This window comes from Hypomesus nipponensis, chromosome 5 (assembly GCF_054491055.1).
Source record: "Hypomesus nipponensis isolate SF chromosome 5, ASM5449105v1, whole genome shotgun sequence".
NCBI classification, from domain to species: domain Eukaryota; kingdom Metazoa; phylum Chordata; class Actinopteri; order Osmeriformes; family Osmeridae; genus Hypomesus; species Hypomesus nipponensis.
Window position 1 is genome coordinate 3,738,489 of NC_140365.1, and position 17,141 is coordinate 3,755,629.

General features: G+C 44.7%; 2 protein-coding genes across 2 annotated transcripts; one reads left to right on the forward strand and one right to left on the reverse strand.

Annotated features, from left to right (window-relative positions):
• The first annotated feature begins 6,666 nt into the window (after window positions 1–6,666).
• Window positions 6,667–10,013, forward strand: kcnk4b (potassium channel, subfamily K, member 4b). The gene is made up of 6 exons (XM_084698387.1): window positions 6,667–6,855; window positions 7,089–7,206; window positions 7,518–7,678; window positions 8,081–8,267; window positions 8,914–9,056; window positions 9,372–10,013. The coding sequence occupies exons 1-6, from the start codon at window positions 6,667–6,669 to the stop codon at window positions 10,011–10,013; spliced, it is 1,440 nt and encodes a 479-aa protein (XP_084554513.1).
• A 703-nt stretch (window positions 10,014–10,716) lies between these two features.
• Window positions 10,717–15,153, reverse strand: LOC146287862 (hatching enzyme 1.2-like). The gene is made up of 8 exons (XM_084698855.1): window positions 14,485–15,153; window positions 14,321–14,353; window positions 14,079–14,219; window positions 13,642–13,759; window positions 13,182–13,360; window positions 11,438–11,519; window positions 11,076–11,197; window positions 10,717–10,873 (listed from the first exon to the last, which is right to left on the reverse strand). Coding segments are annotated over exons 1-8 (762 nt in total). The 5' UTR covers window positions 14,570–15,153; the 3' UTR covers window positions 10,717–10,871.
• Window positions 15,154–17,141: the final 1,988 nt, after the last annotated feature.

Below are 17,141 nucleotides of genomic sequence, written 5' to 3' on the forward strand. Positions count from 1 at the left end.
GGTAGTAGACATATTTTCCTCTCAAATTCATTCACTCAAAAATTCATATGGACAATTTTAAGTATTGTAATCTGTTTAAAAATTGTTAACACTTATTTCCTCAACGATTGTATTTCATGGAAGCACAAAAAACATTTTGAAATCAAGCTAAAGTAGAACCCCAAATGTAGAGCAATGATATGTTCGAAAAATGTCCAACTAGCGTGCACTTTAGGTGCCACTTGTCAAGAAAGTTTGTTTTAAAGGAAACTTTTAGATGCAGTTTACATAGAACTGTCTTCTATGCTTTCATGTAAAAAGTGCAAATAATATAAAGAGAAATAAATAAGATTGAAACTCTTTCTACACTTTTTCTTGTGATTTTTTTCAGTAGGGTCCAGTTTGTGACACAGAATATCACGTCCAGAAAGATGATTCATGAAGGGCCATTGGCGGTTCAAGACAAATTGTACAGGGACATTTTTACAGCACTGGCCCCCAGGCCCCCATGTTGAACCACCCCTGAGAAGGTCCGAGCCACACAAATTTAGCTGCTATCTATTTTTATTTACATCCGTGGACTATTTACTTTAATAGCATTTCTGCATTCTACCCCCCAATAATACCAGTCTGAGAGAGCATTTTCCTGACTGGATCAGCACTGCTCTATGGCTCAGACATCTTAACGTGCTTCAATGCCGTTGGTAAATAACGTCTGCAGTCTAAACCCCAGGAGTATTTATAACAGAAATGAATTATTTTGTGTTATTATTATTTTAGATGATCAGTCTACAATATCTAGCCAAATGACTGAAAGCATGTAGAAAATGGTCAGATGATTGTTTTGTCATGAGAGTATTACAGTTCTACCTCCCAAAATGTGAAATATTGTATTCTAATCATTGGAAATCTAGTCATAACTCTTCCAGAGAAATAAAGTTTTATGTTTTAAAATATGTCTGTATATTGAACACCCTAGATTACAGTACAACTCAAACACATTTTGTATCTTGGTGCTGTCAGGTCAGCTCCCTCTCTTTCTTTAAAAGCTTTTCCAGACCAGCTGTTATTAAATTAATGTGGAAAGGAAGTTTTTGTGAATCGATTCAAGGTGTAAGTGTGTGCTGGATGTTGTCAGGTGTCTTGATGTCTGTGGTCTGGTTGATTTCCTGCCATGTCTCTTTGTGGTAAGTCAACAATTATAATTTAAATATTAATTGTTTAGAATGACCTGAAATCATCTCTGAAATCTCAGTAATAATTACAATAACGGTATTAAGTTTTATTATAATTTTGTGTCGGTGATCTCATGCCATACAAAACACAGCAACAGGAATTCATACTAGAAATCCAGAGGATTCACACCAAATGCTTCTTGTTTTTTAGTTTTTTTCATTGTGTTTTCTTTGTTTTTTGCAAGCTCTCCTTCAACTAAATGGGTCAAAATTGCCGACGTCTACAAAATAATCAATTTCATCGGCTGAGAAGCTCATGCATCATCAGAAATTACAGAAAAGAGGTTTAGAGGAAGAAGGCCCTAATGTGCTCGGGATGCAGATCTTCATCCACCTCATCTTAGTTTCACTCCCCTCTCTTTCCTTGTTTTTTATTTCCTCCCCACCACCCCTTCTCCACCCCTTCTCCACCCCTTTTCCACCCCATTCTCCACCCCTTCTTTTGCTCATGTAATTGCTGGTAAACATGCAACTCATTCAATCAGTTCTCTGTAGATGTTTCAGTCCTGTCCTTTTCCTTGCTTCCAGGGCCCTCTCCATGCGTTTCATCTCTTCCCGCTCATCACTTCTCTCTCCTGTCTCTGTATCGTATCAGGTTCTGTTCTTTCAGTCTCCTTTCCATGAGCCTCAGTTCTCCTAGTTCTTACAAACTGCTGAAAGGAGATATCCTAACTCAACGCAGAGGAGGGCATTTGGAATCCGGGTTGTGATCATCTCTGGGGGATCAGAAGTAAGAACTCAAACTTTTCCTCAAAATTGTTTTTACATGTGTCATGTCTGTAGTTGATGATGATGACATCACAGACATGAACTTTGACTCTCAACTTGGACTTGATGTAATACAGTTAATGTGATAAAAAGTTGTTAAGATTGATAAGACTGTTGTTCCTTTTGTGTAACATTTCAAAATTAGAAAGTATTTTCTAACATTCTGCAGAACGTATTTGTTTGCACAAGCATGGCTTAATATTATTCAAGTGGAGGCATCATTTTTTGTCTTGAGGGTCACTAATGAACAATGACTTGTTTTTACACTTGCCTCTCTGTCAGTCTTTCATCCTTTTAATATTCACATTTTCAACTCTCACAGAGAGTCTGTTTTCTGATGACATTGTGAGCCCACTATAGATGATTCCACATTCTTGTCTATTTCTCTGAGTAAACAGTTCCTCACTTGTGTTTACTTCAAGGTGCTGTAAATCTCATGTGTAGTTCTAACTCACTGCTCAGACTGTGGCTTGATTTACTGAGTCCAAGCAATACGACTCCTGTTTCATAGCATTTGGATTCAGTTCAGATTTTGTGCCCAAAGGGAGGCAGCAGGCTCTCACAGAGATTGAATTGATGGAGCTAAGTGTACCTAAGAATTTAATTTGGTGGATTTATTTATCAAAATCCAATATGTCCCATATTATCCTCGGCTCCTTTTGAATTCCAGTCAGATGCAAAAAGTTCTCCACGAGATTACCGCAAATCGAAAGTAAACTTACAACTTTAGATCCCCGTTCATGTTGATGAGTGACTCACAGCCGATGACAAAGCAATAACTATTGATGTTTCTTCGCAATACAATTCATGAATTAATTAAATAACTGTACATTGATGAAGTGATAGGATGCACATGGATCCTTGCCCGGGAAGCTGAGCTGGCCAGGGAGAGAAAGAGAGATGGAAACGTTTTTGTTTTCCTGTCAAGGCCTTGTTAAACTGAGTAGTAGACTGTGATAAATCATACCACCTGACAGGCAAGGGAAGTCTGCCCAGACTTGCAGCATCAAGCTACGTAAGTTAATTGCATGCGGAGCTTTTTAATCTTGGGGGAGCAAGATCTTCTGACAAAGACGGTCTCTCAGGTCTTTGGAGGAGAGTGTCCAGGCTTATTCTGGTTCTCCGAGCGGCTTCTCCTCTCCTCAGCGCCCCAGTGTTATCCACAGACATCTAACTGTGTCAACGGTTGTCTGAGTGCTTTTCAAAGGTATTCTTGGTTTTTGCTTTCTCAGCATAACAGTATGAGTTTCTCATGAATAATATATCACTGTTTATGCATCTAAAATCCAGTTACATGTGTGGCTCTTCTTCTTTTTTTTTCAGTGGAGATGCCATTTTGACACACTAAGTTTATCAATCATGTATCATGTAACTTTTATTACGAGTGCTGCTGCGCTCCAAAACGCGTTCAATAAAACCCAAAGCGACGTCCGTAGAGAAGGATTGCCCGAACATGCACCTACATTTCACTTCATTTCTACATCCCCCCCAATCTATTTCGACCTCCATTTTAGTGGTCTGTAAGGATAAACAGACTGGCACTCGCCCAGGTGGGAGGAGAGAGAGAGGCAAGGCACACATCAGACTCCTGCAGGAGCTGCAGAGTTACACCATCAGACCAACAGAAGATCTTTCTCTGGTCCTGCCTGCCTGGGGAGGAGATTAGGAGAACAGGAGAGGAAGTGATTTAACTGCCGATATCAAAGTCAATGTAAAGTAACCACAAATATTGAGAAATTTAATGCCAAGAGAACAAATCAGAAGCGATTTTGAGCTAGACACGTCTCTCAAATAGCAATTGTATACATTAACTCTACACCACAGATATAGTAACCACCAAAACATGCCCTTAAACAGTACACATTCCACAAATGATGCACAGGGGAAACGGCACACAGGTGATGCGGTCATAACTAAGTTTGGAGGACTATTATCTACTTCCTCGCTCTCCAGAGGTTACACAAAGTGCATTCCTAGATCTATATGTGTTCTTCAAGGGGCACATGGAGCAACCTCTTCCTCACTGAGACACAAGCTTGTGTACAAAAAATCTGCATCACTGTGTATCGAGGATTAAGCGTGTAGGCCTGTAACCAGCTTCTGAGTTTAACAAGGTGCAACCACAGATGTAAATCATAACAGTTTTAATAATAATTAATATTTGGACCAGGGCACCAATTAAATAAATGATTCATAAAGGTCTGAACCTTGGGCATGTAGATTCGGCGCTGAAACCGTGTTTAAGAACCCTGAAGACACAATGAAAGGAACGTTCCAATATCATCCATCCTTACTCTTTTTCTGTGTGCTCCAGTTTAAAATGCAACAAAGTTGTTAAATGCAACAAATACTTGGAACAGAAAATAAAGAGGCAAGCTCGTTTCAGCTGAAAGTATCTGCATTGACCCCTCCCTTCGCATCTGGTTCCTTATCTCTGACACATACATTTCTCTCCCTCATCTCTCTTTATTTCTCTCTCTCTCTTTCACTCTCTCTCTCTCCCCATCTCTCTCTGTTGCTCTCTCTCTGTTGCTTTCTCTCTATCTCGTTCTCTCTCTGACACATACATTTCTCTCCCTCCCCTCTCTCTTTCTCTCTCTCTCTCCACCTCTTTCTGCCTGTGAGCCAGTTTGATGGAGGATCTTTAGGCTTCTTTGGCATTCAGTAACAGCCTCTACCCCTCACGCTCAGACACACACACACGCACACCGGTTAACCCAGCATCTGTCTGAGTTTTAGAGCCAAACTCTCCACACAGCAGCCGATCATAGGATCCTTAATTTTGAGGTAAGACACCTCCCTGGATGTGTCCGCTATCATCCCGCTATCATCCTGCTATCATCCTGCTATCATCCCGCTATCATCCTGCTTTCATTCTGCTATCATCCTGCTTTCAATCTGCTTTCATAGTGCTTTAGAAGTGTTTTTATTCAGCCTCAAGCAGTGTGCTTCTCAAGAGTCAGCAGGGAGCTACTATATGCTATAAAATTGGATTAATACATTGTTATGGTTATTGGATGCAGCAGATTCTTGTAGAATGTGTCCACTGTGGATATTAACACTGGTTTCATGTCGTGTCAGATTTGTCTGTTGTATTTTGTGCTGTACACCGTTGGATATGCAGCATTCACCACGCCTCAACTAAAAACGTGCATGTTGAAATTTATACAGTATGTATAGTAAGAAGCATTAGTCTGTGTGTAAACGAACATGTAAAACAGGATTTTTTTTTTTTTATGTGTGTGCTGAGTCTGGCACATTAGAATGTGTGCCATTGCGTGATGCAAGTATTTGAGTCATTCAATTGACGTATCCTGGGATGGTCTCAGGGTCGCTTGGGAGGGTGTACTTCAGTCCGGCTGTGTGACAGTTTATTGGTCTCAGTCTGAACCAAGGCCAGAGGATCTGCTGACTGACAGACTGTTCAGGCGAAAGTTACACTGGCAAAGAGGCACATAGACCCAACCAATATCATTCCAGTGCAAGTTCAAAGTGCTTTATACAAAATCACAGACGGAAGCAATACATTACAGACATATCAATAACAGGTTCATTGATTGACTGTAGAGCCATTGATTGTGTCCCAGGGGCTTTTAATGCTTCAACTTGAAATATGTGCCTGTATCAATGACTGGATTACCTAATTACTCACACGTTGGTGGCTGGGAGAAAAACCTTCCCACTGAAAACGTAATTCAGTTCTGTCGTGGAACCAAATGTATGGGCCATTAGTTCTTAACACAGCCTGCAAATACTGCAGAGTATCTTGTAGGAAGACTGGGCACACTGTGAAATAACATGCTTTAAGACAGGTAACTCATATGCACAGACACACACAAACACACATAAATGTGGTTGTAGAATTTTTTTATTTTCTATGTCCACCATAGGCATTACCTCTCTTTTTTCCCTTCTGCTTTGGCAGAGGAATCGTTTGGTCTAAAACAGAGTGGTTTCCATAAGACCTGTCAATACACCAGCTGTTTTCCATGTTCCACACCCCAGGCTCTCTGAGCAACCCTTCCCTGCCACAGACAAGAAGTCACACTTGGATCTCTTGGATCTTATCCATTGAGAGATTGATCCCACACATAATCCAGTGTTTACAAACAGTGTGGTCAGTGTTTTCGTGTACACATAAAAAGATGATATGTTCACGAACATGCTCAGACAATGCTCCGATCTCCTTCCTGATGGAAAACCGCTTTCTTCTTCTTGTCCACCTCCCTCTGCTCTCCTGCTCAGTGTCGCCCCCTTCAGACGGCGAGGAGGGGCTGCCTCGTAGCTACGGGTCCAGAGACTCCATACTCAGCCACCAAGAGAAGAGGGCTTGGAGGAGGAGTAGAGGGGAAGAAGGGAGAGAGAGACAGAGGTAAACGTCACAGAAATAAACTGAAGTGGTGGTCAGTGGTGTAGCCAGGAAATCCTCTCACAGGAGCTGTGGTTGGGGGATGGGGGGCAGAAAAACAAATTTGTTTGTGTCAGTCAGTGTTTGGGTGGAGGTGGCCCTGGGCGCTCACCCTGGCCCTGAACAGTAATCGTTGCAGTTAAAGGTCAACGTTTCACCCAGGCTGCCTGATGACCACGCTGCTGCCTCCACAGCTGGGGTCCTGAGCGTGGGCGCTCTGAGAGTGGGGGGAGGAGGCCTGCAGCTCCAGTTCCGTCCCTGAGCGGAAGGTCAGCCATGCGCTGCTCCACCCTCCTGGGCATCCTGACCGGGGTGTTGCTCTACCTGATCTTGGGGGCCGTGGTGTTCCGCACCCTGGAACTCCCCCGCGAGGAGGGCCAGCACATGCAGCTGCACGACACGCGACGCGCCTTCCTGGAGAACTACACCTGCGTCAGCCCCGATGTCCTGCAGGCCCTCATAGAGGTACGCTCACCTGGCCTCACCTGTGGAACACTCGGGTGACCTGGCTACGCCAGGGGAACAACCTGGTCGCCTTGGTTACCCATGCAGAGGCCTACAATCCATGGTTTATGTACCTACACCTGCACTATACGCACACACACAACATGATAAGAGGTCACACAGGGGGGCGAAGATTAACTGTCTCAGAGCCACCAAACACTTGTGTGTTTCTTTTCTCTCTGTCTCCCCTTCAGGAAGTGGCCGATGCGATTGGTGCAGGCGTGGATCCTAGCGCCAATGAGACTTCCTTCAGCAGCCAATGGGATCTGGCCAGCGCCTTCTTCTTCTCTGGTACCATCATCACCACCATCGGTGTGTGTCCAGAATGTTTCCCTGCATCCAACCAGACTACAGCATAATATCTTACCAGCATTCCGCCTCAATTCCTACAGTTTCCATCCAAATGTAATCAATATTATCAAAGCTTTCTTTCTCAGTCCTGCTCTCCTAGTTTGTCGTCTGTCATGTGAAGTATGCTTGACATCCCACTGTCCTCACACAGCACAGTTCATAGTCTTCATTTAACACCAGGAAGGATCTACAGGTCCATCTTGTGAGAGTAACATTAACCCCCCCCCCCCCCCCTGAAAAAAATCAGTCATTTTTTTAATTTCTTGCGGCAGGTTTTGGGAACATCTCCCCAAAGACAGAAGGCGGGCAGCTGTTCTGCATCTTCTACGCCCTGGTGGGGATCCCCCTCTTCGGCTTCCTGCTGGCCGGCGTTGGAGACCACCTGGGGACAGGGCTCAGCAAAGCTGTGCTCAAAATAGAGACTCTCTTCCTGGTCAGACCTCTTACTGTTGTAGCTGGTGCTGGATTTGCTGTCTGTCTCTGATGTTTTTCTGCGTTTTACCATGTGATGTTAGTTAATGATAGTTTACATGTTGCTGTTGCACTATAATTGAGATGTTGTTATTGTAGCACAGTGCTTGGTGGCTGAAAATGTGATAATCTTTCACCGTGCCTGACAAACAGAGACCCTTCCTTGACTCTGTCACTTATTTGAACACTGTTAGAACCATATCCAATAGAACCACTTCCGATATTTCTATCCACTCTTTTTGAATGTGTCTTTGGTTAAAAGCTTCTGTTCAACAAATAAAACATAAACATCTCTCTCTCTGTCCGTCTACCTCCACCTGTCCACTTCTATAAGTCCCATCTTGTGTTCCTCCCTGTTTCCCAGAGATGGAAGGTGAGCCCTACGATTGTAAGGGTCATCTCAGCCGTCTTGTCCATCCTGTTGGGGTGCGTACTCTTTGTTGCCGTGCCGATCATGGTGTTTAAGGAAGTTGAGAAGTGGTCTTTCCTGGAGTCCGCCTACTTTGTGGTCATCACCTTGACTACGGTGGGCTTCGGAGACTATGTGGCAGGTATGTTTACCATCGCCCTGAGCGGGGCCTAACTTTTCCCCCCTATACGGCACCCCCGGCCCTGAGACAATATCGGTTTCTCAATATCTGTTATCCATTGTTATTACGTTTTGATTCCACGCTTGATACAATATGCAGTCAAAATGCAATTTTATGTGATTTTTATTTCATAAAATGTTTTATTGACACTTATAATAATTGATAGAAGACTGTGTAGAAAACGTAACAGGGACATCTGTGAGGTTTCAGCACCTTCTAGTGTTTTCTTCTAGTAGTGGAATTATGTTTCTGCACATCTTATGATCTCAGAGTTAGCTGCAGAATCAAATCATAGTTTCTTGTTTGACCACAGTAGGCCTGTGAATTAATAGATGTCATAACATTTTTGTATTGTATTTTATTATTTGATGCAATAGTAATGATATTCAATTATGACCCCTATGTTGTCTTACTGTATTTAAGTAATGTATGACTGTTTTGTCACTTTGGTTTAGAACTAAATGCTCACTGGAATGAATGAGTGACCTCCCGATGAACATGTTTGTCTTTCAGTCGTTTAAACAGAACCTGCTTCTCAGTGTTCCCACCCAGCTTGTCAGTGTCAGCCCTGCTGTATGCAAACCACATCTCCTCTCCCTGTGTTCAGGTGACAGTGGAGACAGGGGGAGTGACCACTGGTACAAGCCTCTGGTTTGGTTCTGGATCCTTCTTGGTCTGGCCTACTTTGTTTCGGTTCTGACCATGATTGGGAACTGGATCCGAGTGGTGATCAAGAAGACCAGGGCTGAGGTAAGAATGAGGGGATGGCATCACCCCTCTCCTGCCTTCTCTTTCTGTCCTCCTTCCCCTCCCTCCCTCCTCTCCCTCCTCTCCCTCCTCTCCCTCCTCTCCCTCCTCTCCCTCTCGTCTCATCTTCCCCCTCTCTAACCACCTCACGTCCCCTCTCTCCTCTCCTGCCCTTTTTTTCCTCTCTCTAATGGCACCATCCCCTCTCTCCTGCCCCCCTTCCGGCTCTACCTCCCCCTCATGCCCCCCCTCTGTCTGTAACTACCCCTCCCCCCCTCACCTGCCCATCCCCGGCCCCGCCCCGTTTCTAACCCCCAGATGGAGGAGCTGCGCGCTCATGCCACCGACTGGACCCAGAACATCCAGAACATGTCTGTCGACTTCCGCATCCCGGGAAAACTAGACGACCCCTTCAAGGGGCGCAGGAGGAAGCGTCGCCATGGCGGCCGCAATCGCAGCCACGGGGGCGGTCAGAGCGTGTCCATCACAGGCGCCCCCGGGGAGGGGGGCACGGCCATGGAGAACGACAAGCTGCCCCCGAGCCCATCAGAATCGGGGTCCTCGTCCTGCTCGTACTCCTACTCCTCCAACGAGTCTGAATCGGGCTCCAGGACGGGGTCAGAGGTCACTCAGACCGAGCGCGTGCCTGAGGGGAAAAGTCAAGATCTTGATAAAGACTTTTTCCCCGACCAACTTTACTGCCAGCCTCTGGATTACTTTGGAGAGAACCTGGCCTTCATCGACGAGTCTTCGGATGCTTTGAGCGGAAAGCTGCACTTGGATCCCCTGCTGGATCCAGCGCAGCCTGGTTCTGTCCCTCGGAAGATCAAGAGAAGACGCCATAGAAGACCACTTCCACAGAAGAGCCCGAAGACCAGCCCTTCCGACCCAGGGAAGAAAGAAACAAACGGGGACATAAATCCTCCTTCAAATCCACCACCTGCTCCACCAAGGCCTTAATAGCTGGAGGAAGCCAAAGACTTAAACTTATGGTTGAATCACCTTAATATCAATTAACAGTCAGGGACTACACTTGTAGCAGCACATCCTCTAGGCGAGCTCCGTGGTCCGGATAAAAATCGGAAATCAAGGTTCGTTCAGGGGTTCATTGCTCGTTACACATGCTACAAAGGCACAACTCCAGAAGAATCTAAAGGGTTCACAGATCCGGGAGTTGCAAGTGCGACATCTTGACAGATCGTGTTTGACCTGTCTGTTTCAGAGATGTCGATGAATTAAATACCTGCAACTGAAATCAAATTAACTTTGCATGTAAAATGTCATGGAATAGATTTTTATGATCACTCATCATGTTGGGATCATTATACATTTTATTTTGTATTAATATTCATGCTCTGACATGGGAACTTTAATGCAATGCATCCATGCCAACTGTGTGCCTTTCTGAGAAGCTTTCAGGCTCCATCAGATGAGAAGTCTTGTTCCTGCCAATGTGTAAAGACCCCGGTGTATGTTACAAACTCCAGGTTGGCATAGTTTGTAGGTCTGCTTGCTCTGTGTGTATGCTTCAGTTTTGAACTGTTTTGATTGAGAATCACATTAGTTCACTGCTGACTGTTATAAGAAATATAAGCTTTTTTGGTGAAAATATATCAAGGCATGTATTTCTGCAAATGAAAACAAATGCTAGACAAAAAAAGTAATTTCTCTAGTTTTATTTTCAGAAAGTTAAGACAATCAGTAAATCTAGGAAATGTAAAGTACTACTAGCATGACGGACCATCACTTAAACTATTTTCTTTGACTTATGACTCCTTTGAGAGACACCTTCTAGGGTCTTGTCATCCTTCTTCACACTTCTGCAATGAGAAAACACAGTACAGTTATTTCCATAAAGTGAGTCAGTGACACTTTAATCACAGTGGAGTATGTTTTGGTGTACGTCACAAATATGACCAACATCGAGGAATCTGAATGTACTTATTGGACTACCGAGGCTACTTGAAAAAAAAAAACGTTTTAATGGATCAGGGTAGGATAACATAATTTAACTTGACTCACAGCATTCATAGAGTTTGTTAACCCTTTCGATGTCAATCCTTCCCATCCCCAACCTCTGGCCAATGGTCACAGAGGAATCAGGGATGGGGGTGATAGTATCCCCTCCCCGAGAGAAGGCATATCTACCATGGAGGACAGGAACAACAAATAACAATTCTGTGTTAATCAAATTCAAGTCAAATTGTTGTTGCAAAACCCTTTTTACAAGCGATATCACAGTGGGCTTCACATACATAAAACTGCATAAATTCTATGTTAATCTGATAAATAATCTGATAAATGAGCTGTAACAGTGTAATCAAGAGACCGTAACTCGTGAGTTTACAGCATTGCATGACTGAAGCATAGAATTAGGTACATACTTTCCATAGTGCATGACTGAGGAGTAGTCATACGGAGTATTCAGGTTATTAGTATCTTGCTTCACGAAATCCTTAGCATTCTCTGGAAGGATGATTCAAGGACATTTAGTCAGTAAAACTTGATACAGGGAGTGTGGATTACATGGTTGCTAACTTTGTTATTGTACTGTTACATAGCTACATGGTAGTTCATGTAACCGTTTTCGTAGTTATCTATCGCTTGTCTGGGGCTCGGGTCGCAGGGGTCGGGTCGCGGAACTTAAGCAAGGAGGCCCAGACTTCCCTCTCCCCGGCCACTTCTACCAGCTCTTCCTGGGGGACCCCGAGGCGTTCCCAGGCCAGCCGAGAGACATAGTCCCTCCAGCGTGTCCTGGGTCTTCCCCGGGGCCTCTTCCCAGTGGGACATGCCCAGAACACCTCACCAGGGAGGCGTCCAGGAGGCATCCTAATCATATGCCCGAGCCACCTCTCGACGCGGAGGAGCAGCGGTTCTACTCTGAGCCCCTCCCGGATGACCGAGCTTCTCACCCTATCTCTAAGGGAAAGCCCAGACACCCTGCGGAGAAAGATAATTTTGGCCGCTTGTATTCGCGATCTTGTTCTTTCGGTCACTACCCATAGTTCATGACCATAGGTGAGGGTAGGAACGTAGATCGACTGGTAAATAGAGAGCTTCGCCTTTCGACTCAGCTCATTCATCACGACGGACCGATGCAGAGCCTGCATTACTGCGGACGCCGCACCGATCCGCCTGTCGATCTCGCAATCAATTCTTCCCTCACTCGTGAACAAGACCCCGAGATACTTGAACTCCTCCACTTGGTTCAGGATCTCCTCCCCGACCCGAAGATGGCGTTCCACCCTTTTCCGGTCGATAACCATGGCCTCAGATTTGAGGTGCTGATTCCCATCCCAGCCGCTTCACATTCGGTTCACAACCGCTCCAGTGAGAGCTGAAGGTCGCGGCCCGATGAAGCCATCCGGACCACATCATCTGCAAAAAGCAGCGACCCGATCCTGAGGTCACCTAAGCGGACCCCTCAATGCCCTGGCTGCGCCTAGAAGTTCCGTCCATATAAGTAATGAACAGAATCGGTGACAAAGGGCAGCCCAGTCCAACCCTCACCGGAAACAAGTTCGACTTACTACCGGCAATGCGGACCAAACTCTGGCACCGGTCGTACAGGGACCGGACAACCCCGATCAGGGAATCCGGTACCCCGTACTCTTGGAGCACCCCCCACATGAGCCCCTGAGGGACATGGTCGAACGCCTTTTCCAAATCCACAAACGTGTACACTGGTTGGGCGAACTCCCATGTACCCTCCAGGACTCTGCGGAGGGTATAGAGCTGGTCCACTGTTGCACGGCCAGGACGAAAACCACATTGCTCCTCCTGAATCCAAGGTTCAACAATCTGAGGGACGCTCCTATCCAGGACCCCTGAATAGACTTTCCCAGAGAGGCTGAGGAGTGTGATCCCCCTAAAGTTGGAGCACACCCTCCGGTCCCCCTTTTTAAAGAGGGGAACCACCCCGGTGTGCCAGTCGTGTCAACCAAGACAGCCCTACAACATCCAGAGCCTTAAGGAACTCCGGGCGGACCTCATCCACCCCAGGGGCATGTAACCTTAGTAAAAAAAAAAGTGTTCCTATGCAGTCACATGGAAGTTAATGTAACCTTAATGTAAAGCGTTTGTGCCATGATTCTTCATGATTCTGACATGGTGGCAGTGAGTGCTCACCTGGCCTTATGTTCTCAAAGTTGACCTTGATGTACTGGTCCCTGTCGCTGCGGGTATGCTCATGGTAGAAACCCAGAGCATGGAGAAGCTCATGCTGAATCACACCGTTACTGATGCAGCCGGCGGTATCCAGGGACACCTGCTGAACCCCTCGCTGCTTCCCCAGAGCGGACCAGCATCTGTGAGGAACAAGAGCCAGGAGACAGGAGGGAGGAGAGAGGAGGGAGTTGGCAGGAGGTAGGAGACAGGAGATTGGAGGGATGAGACAGGAGGCAGTGTGCATAGTGTGTCCCCAGCATTAAGAGATAGACATCACATTTAGAAGATTCTTATTCGTCCACCTCATTTTTTAAATCTGTATCACTGCATATGATTAGTCAACTCTTTCATGCCCCACTAACTTATTCCAGGCAAACCTACACCCCTCCTACCCTTACTGGACAGGTTGGTTAGAACTCACCCGCCATTACTCTGAATATCCAGGTAGTTCCGCTGGCCAGCATATGGGACGAAGCGAATACAAGTTTGAGTTGTAAATCCATTCATGGCCTTTTTTATTGCGTTTACGTCATTGCTCTCTGTAAAGAAGACAACATGTTTAGGTGATGCATAACATTGCATCTACCGAGATGTGCATTTCAGAGCCTAGTTTTGTGTTGTATGCAGATTTGTATTAATTTAGCATACACTGATCCCAAGCAACAGGAAACAGTGGGGTCAGATGGCTGAGCGGGTAGGGAGTCAGGCTATTAATCAGAAGGTTGTTGGTTCAATTCCCGGCCATGCCAAGTGATGTTGTGTCCTTGGGCAAAGCACTTCACCCTACTTGCCTCGGGGAGAATGTCCCTGTACTTACTGTAAGTCGCTGAATGTAAATAGTAATGCTTTTTTACATACGAAAAACAGTGCTGATCTTGTATGGCACCTCAACCAGTCCAGACGCAGATTTAGGCCATTTGCATTGTTGGCTTAAGCACTTCATAGCATTTCTAGTCATTGGCAATGCTACATCTCCTTCCAGCAACAAATGGCTCATCCCTGGGTTGGAAAGTTGAACGAATCAGAATTTGATGTGATATGTTAGTTTGATTTAAATTACTCAGTTGGCGTATGTTGGAATAGGTGTATATTATATTTACCTTTGTTTGCCTCAATAATCATTGTTGAGACGTCTGGAAAGGCAGACGTGTAAGATACAATTAGGTACTTAAGGTGCCCAAGCACATGCTATGTTTTTATGTCACTGGCAGAAAACGAAGTCATTTGATTGTCAAACAAAACAACATTTTGGCAAAAACCTTACCCGCCGCCACATCTTCTCCTTGCAGAGAAGGTTGTGTGAGACCCAGAAGAAGCACCAGAACAGCCGAGACAAAGCCATGATCCATGTTCCCTCAGGGTAGCGTGAAGCACTATGACTAGCAGATTCCGGTGTGTGTTTGTGGAGCTGATCTGAGGCAGGTTTTTATACATCTCCATGAGGGCAGAAACAATGGTGGGCATAACTAAACATGTTGAGCCTTTAACAGGTCAGGTTAAGGTACATCGGTCCACACCCACGGAGTAAGCCAACACAAGATAATTTAAGTACTGCGACTGTCTACCAGTGTGAAAAGGTATAGGTTAAAAGGAATGGCCCTGTTATTGGTGAAAATTCATCATTTTTAATGTACAGTTTTGGATTATAATTGGCTGAGTTGACAAATATAACACAATCTAATGTAACAAAGTTACCTGTAATTCTGAATTGAAAAGTATTTCCATGTTTTCAAGCCCAGATCACAAAGATGGTCATGAGTTTTGTGTAATTCCACCTTATCCTTTTCCACCTCACCCCAACAGTAAACAGTGTCATTTCATGTTATAACAACATCAACTAAAGCTAAAAACACCAACAAAGATAACAATTTCGTTTAGAAAGAAACCTTCAATATGACTTGAGAAGAATAACTATGACATCTGAATTAGGCAACCACCTATACTGAGCAGGACAGTGTGTGACCTTGTATTCAAGGACAAACTGCACGCAGTCATCACGAGTCGTTTTTACGTTTTAACCAAGACGCCACCAGGGGGCGTAAGACCACTGAATGTATTAAACGGTGTTGTGTTTTCTTCAGTAAAGTAAGCTGTACTTGAAATACAGCTGACCAAGCACCGTAAGTCTCGGCAATCGTTTTTTTGATATACAGCCTACCATCGTTTAAAAATAAAGGGACTTTCAAAGTCAACGGTATCTGTACGTTGTGCAATGATGACTGGTGATAGCAGGTGTCCCGGTCCACAATGGCCCAATAATAACTAAAACACGTGACACACACATTCTTGCACTTGCATGCATCGGTTACATGTGTGTAAGTATAACGAATGTATGTATTTTCCACATTCAAATGGGGTCAGTTGGCCTATTTTGGTATTTGGTTTTATTGGCATGCTTTCTCAAGGCTAAATGCTGTCCAGCTGACCATTTCCTCTCTGTCATCCTATTTTTAAAACTGTTTTAGCACTTAGGAGTCCCTCTTATTCAACCCTTCCCCCATTTCAATCATGTCTTCATTTTGTTGTCTACACAGCCTTGTGGTCAAAAATTAGCGGATGGCGTCCAAGTAAATCATTAAGCTCTTTAAAATGTCAATTGCAGTTGTCTTCACCTGGCCTACAAACAGTTGGCAGATCCCCAACCCTGGAGAAAATGATAATTAAGTTTGCCTTTTATGTATGATTATTTATTTTGAATTCATTCAGCTTTGTCTAGGCTTTAAGGCAAGGCACAGTGGTAACTTTCAAAGGGTAAGTTGAAAGAATCCACCAATGCTATCATTGATATTGAATGTGTACATAAATAAACATAAATAAACAACAGTAGGCTTTGAGAGAAAAAATACATAAAATTAGCATGTGTGTGAATTGGTGCATTACCCACTATACCCATCAATGACTGCTTTGTTAGGTAATGCTACTGTTTCTGTTTAGGTTCACACCTGTCTTCTCAGGATCACGACATGTCAGATACCGGAGCAACACAGACCGTGACCCCCCCCCCCCCCCCCCCCCCCACACACACACACACGACATTTCAATCAATTCTATTAAAGCTTCAAAGAGGGTAGAGGCTACATACATAAATAACTTCAGTAAAGACAGAGAGATAGAATAAGCTACGTTGCTACATGAACAGTTGCTACAAAACCATGTATCTGGTTCAATAATAGTCTATTACTGGATCATACGAATTAATATACAGGTTTTGGAAATCAGAAGGAAAAAAAAATACATGTATCGCCTAAACAGCTCCCCTGCATCTCCTCCCTTTACAGGGACGGATAATGCGGAGCCTGCAACATCTTGCTGTGCCGCTGAATTGCAGTGTCTGCGGAGCCGGTGGATGACCTTCAATTGAAGGTCGTTGGGAGATTTTCAATGACATGCGGAACACTAGCGTATTTTTCTCCCGTACAACAGAGTAATCACGACTCAGTCGCCTGTTCTTTCACGGTAGACTATAACCTAAATATGTTTAAATTGAGATAGATGCGATAAAAAAAAGCATGTAGGCTAATAACCACTCGATTACACACATTATAGCGCACAATGAGTGCGTGTGTGTGTGTAAGAGAGGGGGGGGGGGGGTAGGCTGATTTGTATTTCTATGAGCTCTGAACAAATTGAGTCATACAATTCATTACTAAAAATCCATAGGTGTTTGTCTGACGCTGTAGTCAGCTGTTTTCCGTTACAGCGCTGCACGAGTCTCGAGATAGAATGCCCACCCCCGCTCCCTTCCTCTAAGCCAGCTGTTATGATCAAGTTACCAAGCGGATTCGAGAACGGCTTCTTCCTTTTCTCATCTCATTGCAGTTATCCACTGGCCCCCAATTCCCTGGCCCAAATCCAGCAACTGCTTGGCGTACCAGCTGACGAGTGTGGCCTAGTAGCGTAGGGAGCCGGGGTTAGTGTCAC